The sequence below is a fragment of the Aptenodytes forsteri genome, unplaced genomic scaffold (genome assembly GCF_000699145.1).
Source record: "Aptenodytes forsteri isolate BGI_AS27 unplaced genomic scaffold, ASM69914v1 Scaffold255, whole genome shotgun sequence".
In the NCBI taxonomy this organism is placed as follows: Eukaryota; Metazoa; Chordata; class Aves; order Sphenisciformes; family Spheniscidae; genus Aptenodytes; species Aptenodytes forsteri.
Window position 1 is genome coordinate 2,818,270 of NW_008794888.1, and position 21,403 is coordinate 2,839,672.

A 21,403-nucleotide genomic window follows, 5' to 3' on the forward strand; every position below is an offset into this window, starting at 1 on the left:
ATTTCTTCCTTATATCTAGTCTAAATCTACCCCCCTTTAGTTTAAAGCCATTACCCCTTGTCCTGTCGCAACAGGCCCTGCTAAAAAGTTTGCTGCCATCTTTTTTATAAGCCCCCTTTAAGTATATGGTCAGCTTAAGTTTCAATCGTTCAGGTCTAGTGTATCAATACACATAAATGTACTGTAACAAAACCACCTGAGGATTTTATGTAAGCCTTTCTAGATTTTGAAGGCATTGTGTAGACCAGCTATCAACTACAAACCGAATGCTGCGGAGAATTGCTTAACAAGGAGATCTGTTCCCAAAGTGGAGGGGATGGGTAGTAGGAAAGAATGAGGCAAGGTGGGCACTCCCCAAGCTCAAAAGAGGAAAAAAGAGAAAAATGAGTCAATTGGGTTGGGCAGTCATAGGGAAGTCCTAGAATAAGTGGAATAAAGAAAAATCATTTCTGGATTCCAGAGTTTGGCAAGAAACAAAAGGAAACCAGCAGTTAAACTCAATGATGGCAGTTGCATGGTTCTGGGAAGAGGAGGGACATTCTTAGGGAAAGACACACAGGATATGGCACAGTTACTCAATTGTGGAAGAAAAACCTATAAAGAAGGGGAAAAGAAAATCTATATTCATATCTAAGTTCAAAGAAATCATTACAGGAATTGGAATTCAATTACATGCCTGGGATCCTAATGAGAAGTTCTGTGCTTATCATCACTAACTCTTCTCATTCTACCTGCAGCTTAAGGAATATAGGGTATAAAACAACATAATTTGCAACCAATAATAACGTATTTAGATTAAGTCATATAGATAATGAAAGATTTAAAACTGGCTTGTGCAAACAGTGGTGTGCACAAAACTAATCTTCACAATGGCTTCTAGAAGCAATGGTTTCTATAGCCTGCAAAAGATACTGAGATTGACATGATCTTGGCTCCTTAATTACATCAGAGTGGGATTTTCTACTCCTAATGCTTAAGTGCATGTCAATACCAAGACAGATTGCAATATGCATATTACTATGCCAAGAAATCACTTTAAAATTATTCAATGTAATCTGTTAATAATTGAGTAACTTCTGGTAAAGAATTATTAAAAACAACATGAATTCATCACTCCAAAAAAAGAATTAATAAAAAACAAAAGGTATATAAAGTCCTAAGATCTAAGCAACCTCACACTGAGAAATAACTGATCTTCTGTATTCTGAGATAACTATCTTAAAATGTTTGTATTTTAAAGAATACTGGATTGCTTTCTAAATCACGTTCCTTTCATCCACAATGCTTACTTTGTTTCCCTTTTGAGAACCTCTGTTTTTAAATCCACCAAGTTGTAGGATTCTCCTTTCCTAGCAAAAATGATATCCTAATATTTAATATACACATTAAAACGGATGTGCATCAGTGTTCCAGACAGGATTCACTAACTGGAGATATATTTGCTACAGGGGTAGGAAAAAGCAGGAGGAGGAGAATGCAGAAATAAGAGAGTTGCTATGCCAACCTACAAATGCTAATGGCATGACAAATACAAAGAGGTCACAGAAAAGAAAGGAAAAAGAAAGGAGAAAGAAAAAGGAAAAAGGAAAAAGAAAAAGGAAAAAGGAAAAAGAAAAAGGAAAAAGGAAAAAGAAAAAGGAAAAAGGAAAAAGAAAAAGGAAAAAGGAAAAAGAAAAAGGAAAAAGGAAAAAGAAAAAGGAAAAAGGAAAAAGAAAAAGGAAAAAGGAAAAAGAAAAAGGAAAAAGGAAAAAGAAAAAGGAAAAAGGAAAAAGGAAAAAGAAAAACAAAAAAGAAAAAGGAAGAAAAGAAAGAAAGCAAAGCACAGAACAAAAAGTATGTGTATTTTATCTAATAAACAATGCAGCTACTGAATTTAAATTCCTTCAAAACAATGCAGTTTAAAAAGAAAAAAATTGCAGCACAGTAGCACACTGAAAATCAGGTTGTCTTTGTCCTTCTTTTGATTTAGCTCTTAAATGCCTTATTCTTTATGGTCCATATTGTAAAGATCGTGTTTTAAGAAAAAGTTACATATGGATGCTGTATGGATTTGCCTGCAAGTAGATCACCTGACAATTAGGGCCAATATTTCAACACAGAATAACAAACAAGTATAATAAAGAAAATGAGAAAAAAAGTGCATCAGGACTAGTTCTACATTAATTAGATCATGCAACAAAAGACATTTTTGTCTTTTTGAGATAGAATTCTGTAAAAAACTCAAACTCATATCTTCTACCTAAAATGGTAAAATGGTAAATAAAAATTTTTAGGAAACCTTTTAGGAGGACTCTCAGTTGATTTTCAAATATTTGGGTCTGCTTGATTTAAAAAAAAAAAAAAACCCAAAACTCAAATCATATCTTCTACCTAAAATGGTAAAATGGTAAATACGAATTTTTAGGAAACCTTTTAGGAGGACTCTCAGTTGATTTTCAAATATTTGGGTCTGCTTGATTTAAAAAAAAAAAAAAACCCAACTGTTCTGAAACGTTCTTTCTATAGTCTTCTAAGGTTTGTTATGGCAGATACTAGTAATGACTCCTACACTCTTAAATATAAGAGGAGATGCATGCAGTACAGTCTTTTACATCAAACTCCTGCAACAGAGACTGTTTATGACAGAATTCAAACCCACCCAAAATACAGAATGGGTTTTCTTTCTCACTTGAAATATGGTTCCAATCTGGTTGAAATACCAACCATTTTAAATTACTATTTTCTTTGTCTTTCTACTACTCCAAAGGACAGTATTAACAGCATGCCAATGACGTTTGCTGGGTCAAACTCATGTCTTCACCATGGCAAAGGCAACAGTACTGGGATGTAGACGGACTACCTGTGGACATCAGAGCATCCTCGGAAAGCCCATGGGAGAAGAGAGGAGGGCTGGACCACAGCATACACTGAAAGCTTCAAATATATACAGTGTCCTGATCTATTTAACATCAACTTTTTGAGTGGGCAACAGGCAGAATACAGAAAACACAGAAACTTTACAGTATAACCTGCGTTTTCTAGCATAGAATTGCAGATCCAAGATAAAGTTTTATATAAGCTTTGGCTGAGCGTTCAAAGAGAAATGAATTGCTCAACCTTTTGAAGTTCACCCACTGCTAATTAAAGAACTGCCAAGGCTTTACTAACAATTAAAAACTTGTCTTCAAAATCCCCAAAGAGGAAAATGCAAACAGCTGTTTTAATTAGCAAAACAGCAGATACTAATTAGCTTCTGTAACAGAGTATGCTGGTCCTTTAAGGACAGGACCAGTTTCAGCCCAAGTTTGTTACCCATTTAAACTACAAGTAGAAGGACTGGAGTCAGATGCTGCAGAAAAAGCTTCTAATTCCTTGTGAAAGCAATATTCCGCAACTTCAAGTACACAAAAATGAGATTTTTATTTCAAGTAAGCTTTTATGCTTATTCGCCTTCTAGTTTCTGATCTTTCTGGAACTGAGACTTGTACAGACATTTGAGGAGGGACTGAGGGTTATCTGAAATGTCTTGCCTTGTGATGGTAATTGTGATACCGTCATGTTCTGGGCAAATGGCCACTGTGTCTGGACAGAGTAATATGTGCATATCTGCACAGCAAACCCTTGGAGTTCAGGTTGCACCAAGTCTGCTATGAAAGCACGGGTCATTTGGGCAGCTGATCTAGAGTTGCTCCAACAGAGCACATCCTTCCGTTCTCCCAACCTGTCGTGGTTGCTTCTGAAGAACTAAGAAAAACTCAGATGAAGGAGAAGGGAGGGGAGAGAACAGAAGAGACTGGAATTACCGCTTTGCTGTGTTCAGAGCACAGATCCTTGGAATCGGCAGATGCGCTCTTACAAGATAATCAGTATGCATACTGGTGTTTCCAATGATCAGGTTTAAGGTTAAAAAAATATAAGCCACATCCCATAAAAGCTATGCTGCCTATAACTATGTCTACAGCTAGTCATTTTGGTATCAGTGGGGTCAGTTGCCATGGATGTGATATTGATAATAAACAGGATATTGCTGCAAGTAGAAGATACAAGATAAATGCCAAAAGTGAAATGTAATGCAAGAGTTTAAAAGTCAATTTATTTGTACTATCTACACAGAATGAAAGAATAACTGAGAATATAGGTATGAAATGATGACCCCACAAATAACTACAAAACTATTATATAAAATAATTTTGACAGCTATGTATGTGTTTGAAACCACCAGGCAGCGGTCAAATCTTTCTTCCAAACATCTGGAAGACATTTGTCCTTCAGGAATTGTGTTTGGAAAATCTAAAACTGTTGTGCTGGTATTCCAACACTGTAGGACAGGACAGGTCAATAGCTGTAATTGCAGGACGACAACTGCTGCTCTTTTACCATTCTGCATGCTCTGCACATTCTACATTCAATGAAGACAGTTACTAAGGGCAGGCAGGGAGTAAACAACACCCTTCAAAAATCAATTTGTGATTCTGATTAATTAATGGAATTTTGAATAAAACCAAAAGCATTTATTTGTAAACAGAAGGACTATGATGATAAAACACGTTCATAAAATACAGAGATACCTATCACTGCACCCCTATACAAGCAAGACTGTTAATCTTACTTCTCTGAAATCTCAAGCAGTATCACGGGATTCAGCTAACCACGAATAAAGCTAGCTACCCAGGAATCCGCATTTCTATTTGTGTTTATGCTTTTCATTACATATTTTAACATCTCAGCTCTGCCTGCTAAATGGTTTCTGAATAATTTTTTGTCTTTGTATAGTATTTCAACATCTGTTTTTCAAAACCGTATGACAACATCATATTCTCTTTCCCTTTGAAATGACTACTTTGAAGTGGTACAGAAAAAAAAATCCACAAACACTGTGGTATGAGGCTCTTTAGAGTAAAATACCGACTTCACTGTAGTTAACTGAAGTTAAATAAGACCAGGATATAACCTCAACCGCATGCATGGTCTATTCTTGATGTTTATTGCTTTCTCTTCAAATTCATATTCCTTTGTCTACTGATTAAACTATTAGAGAGGAATAATATTTTTTTCAGCATGATGAGAGAGTATGTCACAGCACAACTATAGTTTCTATAATTTAACTTGTTCTATGTATTAAGGTATATAATGTGCATTCAGATTTAGGATTTGCTAACTATTTTTCTAGTGGTAACATATACAAAGCTCAAATATTTTCTCTGTTGCTGTGTTTTGTTTTTCCCAGCTTAAAATGCAAATGAGACATTTGGTTGAGACACTCCCGTTTTTCCAGTGAACAGAAGATGTGGCACTGTTCAAGCATTGTTCCTTTTGGGCTACACCCTGCTCATGCAGAGGGTTCAAATGGTTCAGTGAAATAATAAAGACATTTCTGGAGGGGGATCTTCTCTGAAAATGCTTTTTAATGACATTTTAGTTGCTGAGGTGACCAGGCTTAATTGGCCTCAGGACAGACTAGGATCTTGTCCTTTACTAGAAGAACATTTTTGTACTCATATTACAGAAACAAGTCTATGAGTTTTTACTTCTAAATGAAACTATATTGATTAAAGCCATTCACTTTTTTATTTCCCAAGTAGAATACTACCTGTCAAAACTCCACAATAAAGTAAAACTGCTTAAATCGAGTCATATTAAAAATCTTGTTATCAAGAAGAAATTGATTGTGACAAAAATCAATCACCATTGAGAAGCTCCTAACAATTCAAAATCCACTTCAGTTCTTGGAGCTTGAACCTTAACTGCCAGAGAGGTTAAAATAAAGGAGGTACATCAAATTATATCCTTTTTAGATAGGTCAATATTTCAATTTGGAAAAAAAAACCCAGATAGATATGATATAAAAATGTTGCCTGAACAGACAATAAAATATTATAAATCATCAGTACAAGGTTATAGTAAGAGATCATTGAGTTACACCTCATTAAATAAAAATGTGAATAAAAACCTAAAGCTGAGGTCCCTCCAAGTCCTATTTTTTATTCTAGGACTTCCAAGTTGCGTGCGTGTAAGTTTTTCCAAACTGCAAGTCAAGATATTTTTTACTTATCTTAAGTAAATGTGTACTGCTTGTACACATACCTCCAGTAACTACTACTTCCATATGCCAGCATCATACCTAACTCAATAGCTGTCACATGTTAAGTTTGCAACTACTGCAAACTTTTCCTGCTGTGCACTGGTTTGCGTTCCTCACAGAGAAAACATAACCTATGAAAAAAAAACCCAGTGTTAACAGAAGAAATCTTACTTACAAGTACTTTGTCAGCAGATCCAAATCATTATGCATGTTGATTGGATATGTCTCACTGAGATGAAACAGCTTCTCTAAGGCCTCATAAATGAAAATGATGCATATAAGAGAAGCAAAAGCTTCTTCAGTAAACCGGGTAATGTAGCAGACTAGGGAGCTTGCATCAGTTGCAACAAGGATGATGCACAGGATTGCAGTCCACAGTCCAATGCTAGCTCTCAGAGAAAGGTACGACAACCCATACTCTCTAAAAAACAAAGAAAAAAATTAAACACAGTTTATCTTTTGTCCAGCCACATTAAATGGAGAAGAGGCAGCTCCAAAACTTCCTTTGCTAGGAATGTGCGATTCTGGGGACAGTCTGTATCAGAAATTATTTACCTGTTGTGAACTGAAGATACTGTCAAGTCACCTCTTGACCTAAGCTCTCCTCCCAATTAACAGGACACAAAGAGCTCTATCTCTACTAAAGTGAGTGAGTAGCTTTGAGTAGTCACACACATGCAGTGTATAAGGTCAACCCACTTTTTATCCCATATCCTGCCTTGTGAACAGCCAACACCTGCCAATTTCTTCCTAAGCTGCAAGGGTAGCTATAATAACAACTTTCATCAAAATCCTGTATGCTTATTGCATATGATAATAGAGCTCCAAACACATTGGATGACATTATCACAGGGAACTGAAAGGTCTACCTGAAGGTGATAAAAGAGCTTTTGGGGTGCTAAGCAGGGTCTCCTACTCTATGTTGTTCAGGAGATCTTGGGGCAGAAGTCCCCGTCACAGCAATGAGGCAGAAAAGCAGAGAGGATCACAGAGAAGCACGATGGTTGCCAAGATGCAGACACAATTTTTACTCACACTGTGGCAGAGGTATGTCATGTATAGCACATTAACATAAATGTGGGGATATGATGTTCTGGCATGATGCTTCACCCCTTCTCTGTTCGGGTGGAGGAAGTGCAGGGCCTATTATTAGTGACTATTGAAAGATGGCACCACTGCCACTGCACTTACTTCCTGGGTGAGAGGTAACCTTTTGCATGAGTTAGGGATGAGATAAACCACAGATTTAAGTGTATTGTTTCAGAGTAGAAAATGATACAATTAAAAAAATTCCAACATCCTGAAGCTTGCATTCCGTTCAAAACACTTGTTTTTTTTAAAACAAACAAACAAAAAACAATAAAAAACCCCATCAACCTTTCTACATTACCACCAATTCACTTGTCTCAGTCACTGCATAATTTTCAGACTCTGAAAGCCTAAGCAGTGCACTCCAAAACAAACTGTTGATCTTATTCTGCAGATGTTGGAACTCTGGGATCAGTGCCTCTACTTTTACCTAACAACACCCGAGAAATGATGCATATCATGACCTTCACTTACTTGCAAAATTTGAATAAGATCTTCTCAAACACTAAAACCGGTCCTGTGCTGCCAAGTATAGTGAGAGGCTGTCCACCAAAGAGAGAGTAGGCAATTCCAGTCATGGATGCTCCAAACAGTGATTCTATTGCACTCTGAATATGATACAGAGAGAAGCGTCCATAAATTTTCAAACAGGTTCTTTTTGCAATGTCTTAGTCTGTAGCCTTCTAAACATTGAAACACCAATATTTAAAGGTGATTCATGTAACAGTAAGAAAATACTAACCACAAACCTAGGAATATAAGTTTGTTTTAAAAGTTCAGATTTAACACATACTATACGACCTTCAGTTGCTTCTCCCAGCAGACCACCAAATGTGATGACAGGAGACATGCAAGCACAGTAGAGAAACAAAAATGATGCCAGACACTGCAGACTGAGAGCATCCCTGAAGTCACTCCAGAAGAAGGGAGCTTTTCTTTTTATATCTAAAATCAATCCTCCAAAAAATCTAAAAAAAATAGAAGAGATCAAATTAATGAAAAAGGCATACCAAACTTTCTTGCACTGTATTGCTTCAAATGTACTTCAGAGAAGCTATTGTTCCTTGATCAAATGATACATACTCTTATAACTCATCCTTCCCAGAAAAAAGCTTCTGGGAACCCTGTCTTGATAACTTTAATCAGGAAATTGTGTTTTTAAAACAAACTAATTTGCATGTTTCTTTCATAAAATCTTCATCTAAACATCCAGACCCAAAACTTCTGAACAGTTGTTAGCTACCATGCATAAAACCCTATTATTTATTATGTGAAATAATTCTTTGCATTTGTTTAATCAGAGAGCTACCACCGTGCCCATTTGCCCACAAGTCTACATATTGAGCTTCTCTTTATTTGAGAACCTGTTCCTAAATACACTTGATGATAGAATTGAATGTAGGCCACAATTTTCCAAGGACAAGAACTGTCATCTTTTGTCACTTACACTATGCTAAATATCATCAAATATTTAGGAACAGACGCTCCCTTACAATATACCGTACAGTTAAAAGTAAATATCCCTACAATGCTCTTTTTCTCACAGGCACCCGATGTATCAGATGTTGCTGGGGTAAAGAGGAAGACGAAGTGCCACCATCTCCTAAATATTAAAATGATCCTTTGAGCCGTCAATTGCCAAGTTCACTGGTGAGAGAATGGCTTACAGCCAGACTGGCCATCACCTCCTCTGCCCCACTGTGTACACCAACACTGCAGCTGAATCCTTAGCCTTATGCAGGTAGGAATGATATTTAAATATCAAGAGGCAGCAAGGTAAAAGAAAAGTCTATCGTACAACTACACTGCACTAAGGCAACCACTGACAGCTGATGCGCTTACACCACACCGTATTAGATGAGAGAACATAAGTATTCCTTGGGGCAAATTCTTCCTTCTGTTGTGTGTATATTGCAGCCACCGTAACAATCATAGCCTCACATACCAGGACATAGCATGGCTTACTGAGGTAAAAAAGAAATGCTAGAGCTGCACAACCCAGAAACTTCAACTACAAAATAGTTGTAAGCATTCATAATACATGGCACAAGACTATTCCCAACTTTTCCTTCGTGCTGTACAAAAATAAGAAATATTAATCAAGTTTAACAGAGGTCTGACGTTTATAAATAACAGAGAAAGGAGCTTGCAATAAATATAATGTGAAAACTCAAATCCTCTTGCCCTCTCCCCCTCTCTGCAAATTAGTATGTATTGTCCTTTTCAACTACGTGGTATGCAAACCAGGAAAAATGCCTGAAAAAAATCATATGCTAAGCCAGTCATTTGAGAAAGAATCAGACCATTATGATTCCTTTGGAAGTGCATCACTTAGAACACTTATGATTTTGCGTATGTTTTCACTAACTTTCCAGTGCGTTGCAGTTCTGGTCCCGAGTGTCCTCCAGGTTGTTCTGCGTCCCCATGGGCTGCAGTTCCATTTGGCACTCCTGGAATCTTACGCTTCTCCTACCAGAAGGAAAAGATACTTCTCATGAGTCTTAGCAACTAAAACATAATTTTAGCAGAGGAAACAGGCTTTGAGAGTTGAAAGACTAAACATGTACATTTTATTGTAAGATTCATAAACATAACCTCTTCATAAGCTGTAGAGGAGTTCTATAACAGGAAATAGTACAAGGAATTGTGGTCTAAGAAATTTAAAGAATTGATCACAGAACATTTTGTATCAGAAAACATTTTAAAGAGTAGCAAGCCAGGCTGCTTTGATCAATTCTTGCAATAAGCTTACAACAAAAGCAAACCATGGCTGTTCGGAATAATCAAAGATGCTTATGACCAATTACCCCTGAATTTAAGACCTTTAGTTACAACTATCTGTCTTTATTCAGGAGAGAACTAGTATTGAACTACACAAAACGTCATCACTATACTGTGTGCTGGCAAGACAAGGGTTCTTTTAAAGCAAATTAACCAAAAAAAAAAAAAAAAGAGCATGCAAAATGCCTACATAGTGACTCTGCTAAATGCTAAATTAATGAGACTTAATTCTACCTAGCAAAAATTCATCACAACGTTTAAAAGCGTCTGAATTTTACAGTGTACAAACCTGAGAGGGAACATTTTTAGGTGGTTCTATTCGAATTGTTGGGTCCCACTCTCCAGGAGGGAGAACAGTAACCTGATCAAGAAACTCATCAATTCCAGACACCAAGTCATTGCGGTCTTTTGCTTTGTAAGCAACATCATGGAACACCTGTGAAAAATGGAGAAGTGTATGTGGGAGGAAAAAGGGATGGGGAAAGGAATACCGTCGTAACATTTTTCACGATGGCCCCTTTTCTCTGAAATAGAATGCACTTCATGCAGTTCCCACTGAACAAACAATCTCAGCTTCAACTGAGTAGAGTTTCTGGTACATAGTTTTCATAGCAGCTCCAGCTGCTATGGAAAAACATCCTTATAGGTGCTAAATGTTCTAGAGATTTTACAGTTTAAAGTGCAACTAATTCCAATGGAAAGTAACTGTGTAAAATGGGATCTTCTCAGTGAAGATATCCTTGCATGTGAATATTGTTTCTCATTTTGTTATCTCCTTACAGCATAATCTGGGCTGTTACAGGATCATGAAATGAACTAGAATGCTATTTGTGCATCATCAGAATGATTAGCCACATTTCATCTGGACGATTCCACACTGGCGATTCCCTATTACACCTCTTCAGTCAGTACAGAATGACTAAAACCAAGCCATGAAAAAAAATACCTCATCTGTCATTAGCGTTGCAATTGATCTTCCAATCTCATGGTATTGTTGCCCTTTACCCAGTGGTCCAAGAAGAATAAACAAAAATCTGCAAATAAAAGATAAAAAAAAAAAATTGTAAAGGATGGATGGTTGAAAGTAACTATACATACTATAGAAATACTTATTTAAAAATAGGACTAGAAGAACCTCTAAGATAAATAATATATATAATCTCCTTCAAGATCCTCACACATGCATTTAAACATGAAGCTCTGGTTAGAAAAAATGTGAAAATAACTTCCAAAAATATATCATAAGCCTCACAGTCAGACTTGATTGAGACTATCAAAACCTCCTTACATAACAAACCTTATCTTACATAATTAATATATGCAATTATAATCTAGGTATAGAACACATTAACATTAATTTATTTATTTCTGTTAATTCAAGAGAATCAACTATTTTATGGTAGTAGTATTATTGCAATATTGGGGAAGCTAAATTACCCCAAATAAAACTAATTTTTAAATCGTGCTTACTCCCATTAAGGCTCTAGACAGCCTCTACTCTAGGCTTGGGGCTAGTAAGGTTCTATAAAATACAGAGGATAGGTTCAAATGAAATAACTGAAGTTCTCCGTTTTGCTAAAATGCAAAAGACAATTTTTTGACTAACATTATTAATTTTTTTAAAAATAAACTTTTTTGCAGAAATTGTTAATTTTCCTAATTTTTCATTATTTATAATTTTCTTTTGGCCAAAAATCAAGAAATCTGTTCTTTTCCTTTTGGTGGTATTTTTTTGTGGGAAGTTAGGGGAGGTTACGAGGAAAGGCTTCAGAAGTTTTTTTTCAAAGCCAGCTCAGTCCCTCAATGTTCCTTATACACATGCAAAAATCAGAAAAGACAAAGAAAGTCATATCCAAAGTAACTATAACTTAAAGAGAATTTTATACTGTTTATCTGACCAGGAGCAAGGATCTGAGTCTAAGCATTTCATTTCATAGCATAACACTCCTTCTTGAGTTTCACAAACAACTGGGATACACTACTGCCTTCTGTTGGAATTCTACTTTTATAGAAACTAAAAGAGAGAAGGGGAAAGAGAGACAGAATATGTGTACAAATGTGCATAAGTGATAAGTACAAAAAAAAGTGAGAGACTGCAATAATAGTTAAGTCAGTGAACTCAGATATTGGAGAATCGCTTTGGAGTTTTGATCTGAATCAACCCCAGCAGGAAATAATATATCCAGATCTATTTAAATGCTTTCTGTTTGACTACAAAGTCTATTTTAGACATTTTTTTAAAATTCCTCATAATTTGTTCTCAGAACCAAAGTACTTAATCAGAAAAAGTTTCAACTTAGAAAAAACTTATCTAATAAAAATTTATGGTTAAAAGTCATATTCACTACCATGCAAGTATCTACAAAGTAACTTTTAGAAGAGCGTGGTATTTGCAGCATGGTCTTCATCCATTCACTATCCCTAGTCAATCAAACCACACCGGGTTTTTTTTCCCTTTATTCAATTCCTTCTTCATTTTTTTGTTCTGGACATAATTATGCAGTATCACACAAGTAGTTTCAGTTCCAGATGAAATATTCTAAGCAGCTGAATATTTCACCTTAGTATTTCATCTGCAGTATTACCATTTTGTACAGGATAAACTGTGTGTTGTAACCTAACAAGCTATCATTTCTACTTCTGCAAAGAACTATTATCTGCACACACAAATGGCATGTTTCTGAATATACCATACATCATTTAAAGGATGAGTGGAAAGATGTCTCTAAAGACATGTCTTTTTTAAAGAAAGAACCAAAATCATAACTCAATAAATGACAAAGTTGAAGGTCACATCACCCTGTCTCCACAAGGTACTCAGAAAAACACGAAGAGAAATAAATCCAACTGTACCTTGTTGGAATCGGAACTTCAGCTAGTCCCGTAAGCAGCACCGCAGGAGATAACCTAACAAAAGCAACAACTGCACGGTCCAGGAACTCTAGTTCACCAACTAAGATGTTTGATGCTTCAGCTCCAGGTGGTATCTTTTTCATGAAGTGTAGGTCAACCTGAGAAAAGTATATTAAATTACAACCTAAAAGCTATTCACAGGGATTTTCTCCCCCTGATTTGTTGACAGAGGCTTTCTGGCCACTGCACTATAATGTTAGTTAGTTCAGTTATACAGTTTCTACTATTCTTGTCTGTTGAATAATTTTTTTTTTTTTTATAAAAATGTTTCTCAAAACCAAACAACTGGTCTTTCATTATTTGACTAATTTTTCTTGGAAACATAGTTAAAGTACTGCAGAATTAATTTATAAAGACAACAAATCACATTAAAAATCTTGTTAAGAATACAGTATTCATTTCCTAGTAATACTTTTTATCAATAATCATAACAGCATGAATAATTCATAACAGAATCAATAAGTCATAACAGTAGAAGAAATGAAGATGCCTTATTTTTCTATAAGGAACAATTCTGGAAATCATTAATTCATAGTTCATAGATGCTGTATTATAATCTCAGTGAGAAGAACGGGTTCCACTACACGTAATTTTCCTTCTACTACTCTAAGTGAGATATATTTTTGTTTTCAGATTTAATGGAAGACAGTTGCCCTTCTGCTGAAAATAGCAGAAAATAAGCTATGACCATGATTGTCTCAAGAGTAAACTGAAAGAACAAAGCAGACTAAAAACTTTAGAGTTCTAAGGCAGTGATGTTGACTTTTGCAGGGATGGTAGGAAAAGACAAAGAAACAGCTTCATCACGACACTGCTACATAAGCTCAAGGTATTTGCCTAGGAATGTGTTCATTTGTATTTATTTCTTCAGTATCAGTCTAGAGTTTACTCTGTAACAAAGATCGACATGGAGTAATAGAATATATAATGTATGTTTGATTTCATTATGCACCAGTATTGTCTACATTTCAAAATGCATGAATTTTGTCATTTGCTTTCCTTTTATTAATCTAAACACAACAACAGCAACCAAATCCAATATAAACTGTTAAAGTGGACCATTTTAATGTCTATCTTACAGCCATCTGTCAGTTCTAGTTTGCATAGTTTTTGGTAATATTTAGAAAATTGTTTTCTTGCAAATGGCTCTGGCACTAAATCAGAATTCAGATATAACACAGTTGCATGTGTAATGAAATCTTGTTTCACTGAGATCACAAAGAGATGTCTAATGCTACCCTAAGCTAATCTAGAACGATGACCAAACACCTCACAAAGTTAAACAAGCATCAAATCAACCTGGAAGGTTGGAGACCAAGTATTTTTTCAAGGTAAAGTATCAGTGAGGTAAATTCTATTCCCCACTCAAATCACAAAATAACTCTTCAGGGTTAAATACAAAACCCAAACAGATTCACTTTGCACCTAATTTTGGTGTCGTAGGTCATTTATAGTTGAGAGAAAGGAAGTAGTCTTTCAGGCACGTAGCAATGTGCATTCTGTACCAATTTTACCTTGTGAATGGACTTAACATTTAATAACTAATGTCTCAGGTACAACATGCTACAGTTGTCACCTTAAGGTCCCACTAACATAGAGATCACAGGATCAAGATTCAAATCTGAAACATCCAGTCTCCTGTCTACCAGAAAGTATTTCCAGATATATTTCCTGTGCTATTTATCAGCTTGAGATTCCAAAATCTTCCAGGTAGCAAACACAGCCCCAGTTAAAAGGAAAATAGCTGGCAGAGAAGCATCAAACTGGGCAAATACATCCGAACCCCGGGTGTTGCTTCCACTATGTAACAAGAGTAGAGGTGGCCCTGGAGTGAATTTGGGGCAATGGCAGAAGCTACATCCTTCAAATGCTTCATCGAACCTACCCATTATACAACTCTCATCCCAAGCGGTCTGTACCTGGAGAGACCTCATATGCATCTTAAACTGCACCCTAACCTGAGCCACATTCATGACCTGGCACTACATAGTCCCAGTAAGCTCCAATTAAACATAAAACTAAATAACTGATGTGGAGGCCATTCCCCTCTAGGGCAACTCAAGGACTGAAAAGAGTGGTGGGGGCCTCCCCCAGAACCAAACATAAACTGACATGAAGACAAACAGAAAATGCCCAACATCACTTCTTAGGAAAGCTGTGACACATATTAATCAAATTTATTTATAAGCAGAGCAAACCAGTATTCAAAAACAAGTCAATTATTTCACATGGTATTTGAAAGACCAAACTCTGTCAGTATGGGACCGGGGTTTGATTCAGAAATACTGTTTCCACGTGGAGCATAAGAACATTGCCATGAGAAGGGGTGCGGGTGCAGTTTCTTTATGCATTTTGTATTTCAGGACAACTAGGGTTCCCTTCAGCCTCTGGCATAAGAAGCAGAGACCAGCCAGATGCAGTTGTTAAACTGCCTTCCCCCTCCTGCTCACCACAGGATAAAGTGGTGCTGTGATAGATCACCTCCATATCACCCCCAGAATACAAAGTCCTCGTGGTGTCCCCAGAGGAAGAGGAGTGACACATGTACAAGTACAAACATCAGAAACTATGTCTCTCTCTCTGTGCTACTGAAGTAACATTCAAGACAGCTTTTAGTGCCGTGTCTCACATTTTTCTTAAATAGATACCAATACAAACAACACAGTCTCAGTGCTGTATTCAGATTAAGTCAGCTTTTTGAATCAACTCCAAAATTTGAAATATTAGAAGTAGCCCAAGGGAGACAGATTAGCAAGGAGAGAATATGTGAGGTAGTCAAAGGTGCTTTTTTGCAGAAGATAAATGGAACTAATATGTGGAACAAAATTAGAGCAAGAAATCACAATACTCAAGAGAAAATTAGTGTACTGCTCTACTTTCCTCTCAATCTGTGCATGTAATTCCAATTATAGCCATTGGGAGTTATTGCAATAGTACATTTCAAGGGGAAATTGTACTTTACTTATGCATCTTCAAAAGGATAAATGTATCTATTTGAAGGCAGTCAAAAAAGGTATTTAGATTACAATCCTTCACTGTTATTTCATTCCTGCAAACAAAAGTTGTTCCTTTCCTATTCCTGACATCCTTGTTGGTATCTAACACTGCTGAGGCTAGCCAAAAGATGACATTGATCTCTTCTCAGGCCAGTTTAAATAGGAAGAGCTCTTTTGATCAGCAAAGCTGCAGCACTACAAAAATAGCGAGTGAAGGATCAAATGATGCAGCCTCCATTCTTGTTTAATACAAACATCATGCAGCTAGATAACGAACTGGGATTTTGATCCTACAACACTCAAAGCAATTGGGGAAATGTGCAAGAAAAGCACTACTGAAAGTCATGTCGTTCCCTTTGGGTTGTTATGAGCTTCACCTCTGCACAGCTTAATTTTGAATAGACAGCTTTATTTATATCTGATAACCTTTAAAAAATTTTACATCTTGATATTAGAACACTTGCCAAAACAATTAGTTTTAGTTAACACTTTTAATATAAATATCAGGAAACCAAAATCATACTTGACTTTTTAAAGCATTATAATCTTAGTTTTAAATATTTTTGAAGTATTAGCATTAAATTTTTAACAACTTGTCACTGTTTATAGATCTCCTTGCTACCTCTGTAGAAATGTGGTCCATAATACATCCCCAGCCAGCCTCCTTTCTTCTCACTGTCTTTGACAAAAAGATCAGTTTCCCATCTTTATTTCAGCCATATACCATTCCTAGTCTGGCATATTCAGTCAAGAATTCAAATGGTGCAAATAGCTACTGCTGCTAGGAAATAAGTCTGGCACCAGATGGAGCAATCACATAACTCTACTTTTAGCTCAGTTGCACTAACATTAAGATTCAACAGACTCAAAGTGCTGTTCAGAATTTTGGTTTAAATCACCTTTCTTCACTTACTCAACCTTTGTTGTATTAATGTGTCAGCTGAAGTCATCTATCCCTGTCAGGTCTGTCATCTGTATCTAATGTGACAGTTTGTTTTAGGTACATACAGATTTCTTAAACAAATTAGGGTTCTCCTTTACATTAAAGCTGAGAAGCTGTTTGCTTTTCTTTGCTATCTAACATTGAACTGTCATTGCAATCTCCACTACTGAACAGTTAACATCTTTTGTGAAGTGTACTGAAATATCTTGGCTTGCCAGAAGAATTAAGTTATAGGTTTACAGAAACACATTCTGTTTGAGACATCTGGAATCCACGAGTTCAGGTTATAAAAAGCGTAGTTTGCATTCGTGCATTACTTCTACAAAAAGTAAAAATCTGAGAGGTAAATCTGAATTGTAAGAATTCTAAATTACTTTCCTACTTAAATAATCTGTTAATTTGTAAAAATTCCCCCTACAAAGATACATCTATGATATTGTCATGCAATAAATTTATATATGTTCCTAAACTGTGATTTCCTGTTACCAGTAATTTATCAAGAAAATGAAAAATTCTTTTTTGTTATATACAAGCTGTGTTGCAGTGCACACGAAACTTTAATGCTGAAGTAAAATTTGCACTTCACAGCTTTTCCTGATTCATATGGATTCATTTTATTTAATTTAGAAGATCTATTTGGTAGTCAGGAAGCTCTCTTCACCGGCAGTGAACACTTACCTTGCTAAAGTCAACAGTGCTGTTTTCTCTGCTCACATCATTTTTGTTTTCAATACAGGCTGGAGCAGACTGTGGGGAAACAATCTGACCTGCTAAAAAAAGTACCGTTATTACAGAATACTAACAATTACTTCTATAAATAAAGCAACATCTAATGAAATAGTTGTTAGAGTTACATACATTTTATAGCATATGTATATGAAGCATCTAAACATGGCATTTTAATTAAAGACTTATTTAGAGTAACACATTCTCAAAAGACAGAACATTTATCACGTGCAGTTAGGAATGGGAGAACGTAATTTAGAAAATGTAAAAGATACTCCTGAATATTGGAAGACAAACTTTCTATGCCAATTAAAGTTTACGATTTTTAAGATATTACATTTGAGGAAAGTCCTGCACTCATATAGTTTTTGTAAGTAATTTGAGGAGCTGCCAATTTTGGGCAGCATCTGTCTACAAGAATACTCCTCACTGAATAAAACAGGATTACTAATTTTCATACATTTACTCATGGGTGTAAGAATGTCCTGATTATAACAACTACAAAACCCAGCATAAAAGTGGGCTGCTATAAAAACAGATGCATTGGAAATTAAGATGATTTAAAAACTCAGTATTGAACAATGTGATTATTGACATGTGTAAAACAAATGTTTCAGCAAACACATTTTCGAAAAATTCCAGTGAGGATTTAGTAAAGTATTTTACAGAAGTTTCAAAAATATCTCAAGATGAGAAAAAGTGTTTAAACACGCCTCAGTCTCATGGAAGCAACAGTAAGCCTTGTGACCAACAAAATTTTGCCAACAAAAGCTCAAAAAGAAAAACAGGATTAAGTTACAAGTATATGTCACATAAAGCATATTTTTACTTAATGCCAACACTGACCCTGTGCATGGCCAGAGGCCACCATGCACACATTGAAGGTGTGGGGCTGGCAGTAGGGCAGCACACAAACCCCACAGGGTGACGGGCCGTTCCCTGCTTGCCTTCACTCTTCCTCCCTCCCTGGCATGGCAGGAGCCACGCACACCACAACAAAGTACAGGAAAAAGTACCAAATATATGAGCCAACTATCTCCTACTGCCCTAACACATACCCAGGAATAACTACAGAGTCCAACTGGCCCAGAGTCAGCAGCTCGTGCCCAGCATATATTTGTTTCCATAGCAAATAAAATCTCTCATATGACTGAGAAATGATGATGTGAAAACATTGGTTCTGGTGAAAATCAACCTAAACTTGCACAGTAACGAAGACCGTATGTTCACAATACTGGAAGATGAAGACAGTAAGAAAGTCCTAGCTAGGTACATTGTCTGGGCAATTCAAAAAGCCACGGTGTGTCCCCTCACACCACTGTTTACACACACTTGCAGTCCAAGCATGTCCTCAGCCACCGCCAGGAAACAGAGCACTTTGCAGGATCCAGTCTGAACAGGACAGGAGACTTGCAAGAGTATCTCAACCATTGCCAAAATACTGAAGTATCCAGCTTCTGTCACAGCTGAGCACTACAGTATCCCTGTCTAAGTCTGGTCATGATTTCCCAGTTGAAACACTTGCTCAAGGAAAAGGTTGGTTTTCATGAAAATCAACATCTCATTTTCCACTAGGCAAATCTCCCATGACACAAAACAGTTTTTAGACTCTTGTGCTGCATCCTGGTAGCACAGCCAGAGAGATTTCACTTTGACTAGGAAGTACAGGAACAGAATGTTTTAAAATGTATTGCTAGAAATCTTATTATTAAATGCATCAATATTAAAAATGTAAATATTTCTATTTTCTCTCTGATTCAGGACAAGGACAGATCAAAACAAGAATAGAAATTACGGCTTTTGTTTAGCACTACAATGAAATAAACAGAGAATGGCAAAAAAACAGACATGACAAGCATGTTAACCTAACCAAGTAGATGAAAATTAGTCAGGATTAGAATTTACATATGACCAGAATAAAGGATTGATTTCAGAAAGCAACATATTAATGTAACTTAAAGGAATTCACATTTAAAAAGACTATTAAATCCTAAATGTTACAAGAGACAACTTTTGCAAGTCAGAAGCCAAAAATTATTAAATATGCAAGATGCTTATAAATGATCATTCAATTTGTCTGTTTTAATCAGAACTTAAAGAAAAAACACTGAGGTCCATCATTGTTACACCATCACCTTTACACTATGTATCCCCATACACTACTTCACACTCTAATTTTTTTCTGTATTGTTTATTTAGTAGTCTTAGAATTATTCTTACAGGAATCATCCTGTAGTATTATAACTATTAAAAATAATTAATATATAAATTTGATTTCTGTACTATTTTGGCAATTTTAATAACAACAAAAAACCCTTCCACTAATTCTAACAGAGGAGCCATAAAATGTTCAGGGAAAACTTCTGCCCTAACTTACTCCCAGAAAATTTTAAATCTAGTAATATTAGACCTTCTTAACTCTTAATTTCTTCCTTTTAGACACTCCTCTATATTCTAGGATCTATATAAAAGGAAATACTTGTAATAATTACTCATACTAATATACATACCATGTTATAAAGATGTTACAGGAAAGCAACAGAAATAGTAGTTCATTATCTTTCTGTTGCTAATTAGGGATTTACATTTATACTTTTTTTTTCTGGACCTAAAAATTTTAGAAAATGAGAGCACGGATATCTGCCAGGGAGATAAAAATATTGACCAATAAAGGAGTCAGAGCATGGACCACCTGTTATAAATACTGAAGTTTTAACATCATAATTGGAGGTGTCAAAAGCCTCTAAGCAATTACCATAACAGTCCAAAGGCTACTTTTAAACATTGTGTCCACTTTTGTTTTAGGAGAAAAATATGTAAAAAAATACTTAGTAGGAAATAAAAGCCACAACCAGTAAGTATGTGAAGTTTATAAGAATAGCATATGTTCTTTTTCTGTGCCAACAGAAGACCTCAAACTTTGATTTACCCATATGCTGGAGTAATCTGAAGGAACACAAGTTTTACCTTGAGGCAGTAAGAGATGTTTAAATAGCTCTGCAACTTAAGACAGCTTTCTGGATCTTGGAACAAGAAGTTTGGTTTTTTTGCTGTACTGAATAACAATCAAAGATACAAGGTAGAGAAGATCGGTAATTTCAGTTTTCACATGATAGTCATGGGGAAAGTTTATACAGAGCATCTTAAACACACTGCAGGAATGCATGTTTCTTATGCAACAATACAGTCAGTAAAATGCAAATATGGAACTTGGTCTCTGTGTGGCCCTTCAACAGAAAAGTAAGAGAAAAAGTACTGGTTTTTGGAGAGATTTTTGCTCCTATACACATTTAGTTTGTTAAATGCCTGTATATTTTGCGCTAAATAGTAGGTAGATGCAGTGCTATGGTGGCTCTCGCCCTAGGAGCAGGACTGCAACGCTACACGGTTATTTTTATATTTGGTAGCTTCCTCTACTTCTGAGCTATGAAGCCACAAAAATTCATAAATTAATTAAATTTTGTGTACAATTTCATGTTAACTTAAAGGAGATGTCTCTGGGGTGAATACTGTTAAGCGCATGAGTAATTCCCAATGGGGTAGAACCAAAAGCATACTGATGGCAACCTAGTGAACATTGGCATCACTATGCTACACTGGTTTTCCAACGTCATTAAAAATATTGTTTGCTAAAGCATGTTGGCAACTAAATATGTGCTTCATCCTCAAGCCGCTTTTAATTTCAGCAACTGATTGTTTTCTCTGAATGAAGGACACAGTTATTGGCACCATGATGGTCCCATGAAGCAACAATCAATTAAAGAGCTATGTGAATGAAGAGGGGAGCTGTCACATCATACCTAGACTAAAACAAACAAACAAATTAATTTAAAAAAAAAAAAAAAAGGCATTTCCTCTCTGATTTCCACCAAAACGTCAACAGCCACCACTGCA

The 21,403-nt window shown here is 36.0% G+C and overlaps 1 protein-coding gene across 2 annotated transcripts in view; it reads right to left on the reverse strand.

Moving 5' to 3' along the window:
- SLC4A10 (solute carrier family 4 member 10) overlaps positions 1–21,403 on the reverse strand; it is a 126,297-nt gene that overhangs the window by 28,147 nt on the left and 76,747 nt on the right. For both annotated transcript variants that reach the window (XM_019470925.1, XM_019470926.1), the window contains exons 7-14: positions 17,462–17,553; positions 12,785–12,942; positions 10,878–10,965; positions 10,221–10,367; positions 9,519–9,619; positions 7,944–8,118; positions 7,625–7,758; positions 6,237–6,482 (exon numbers count right to left, since the gene is read on the reverse strand). In XM_019470925.1, the coding sequence (XP_019326470.1) occupies positions 6,237–6,482; positions 7,625–7,758; positions 7,944–8,118; positions 9,519–9,619; positions 10,221–10,367; positions 10,878–10,965; positions 12,785–12,942; positions 17,462–17,553 (1,141 nt within the window). The remainder of the gene's footprint in view (positions 1–6,236; positions 6,483–7,624; positions 7,759–7,943; positions 8,119–9,518; positions 9,620–10,220; positions 10,368–10,877; positions 10,966–12,784; positions 12,943–17,461; positions 17,554–21,403) is intronic.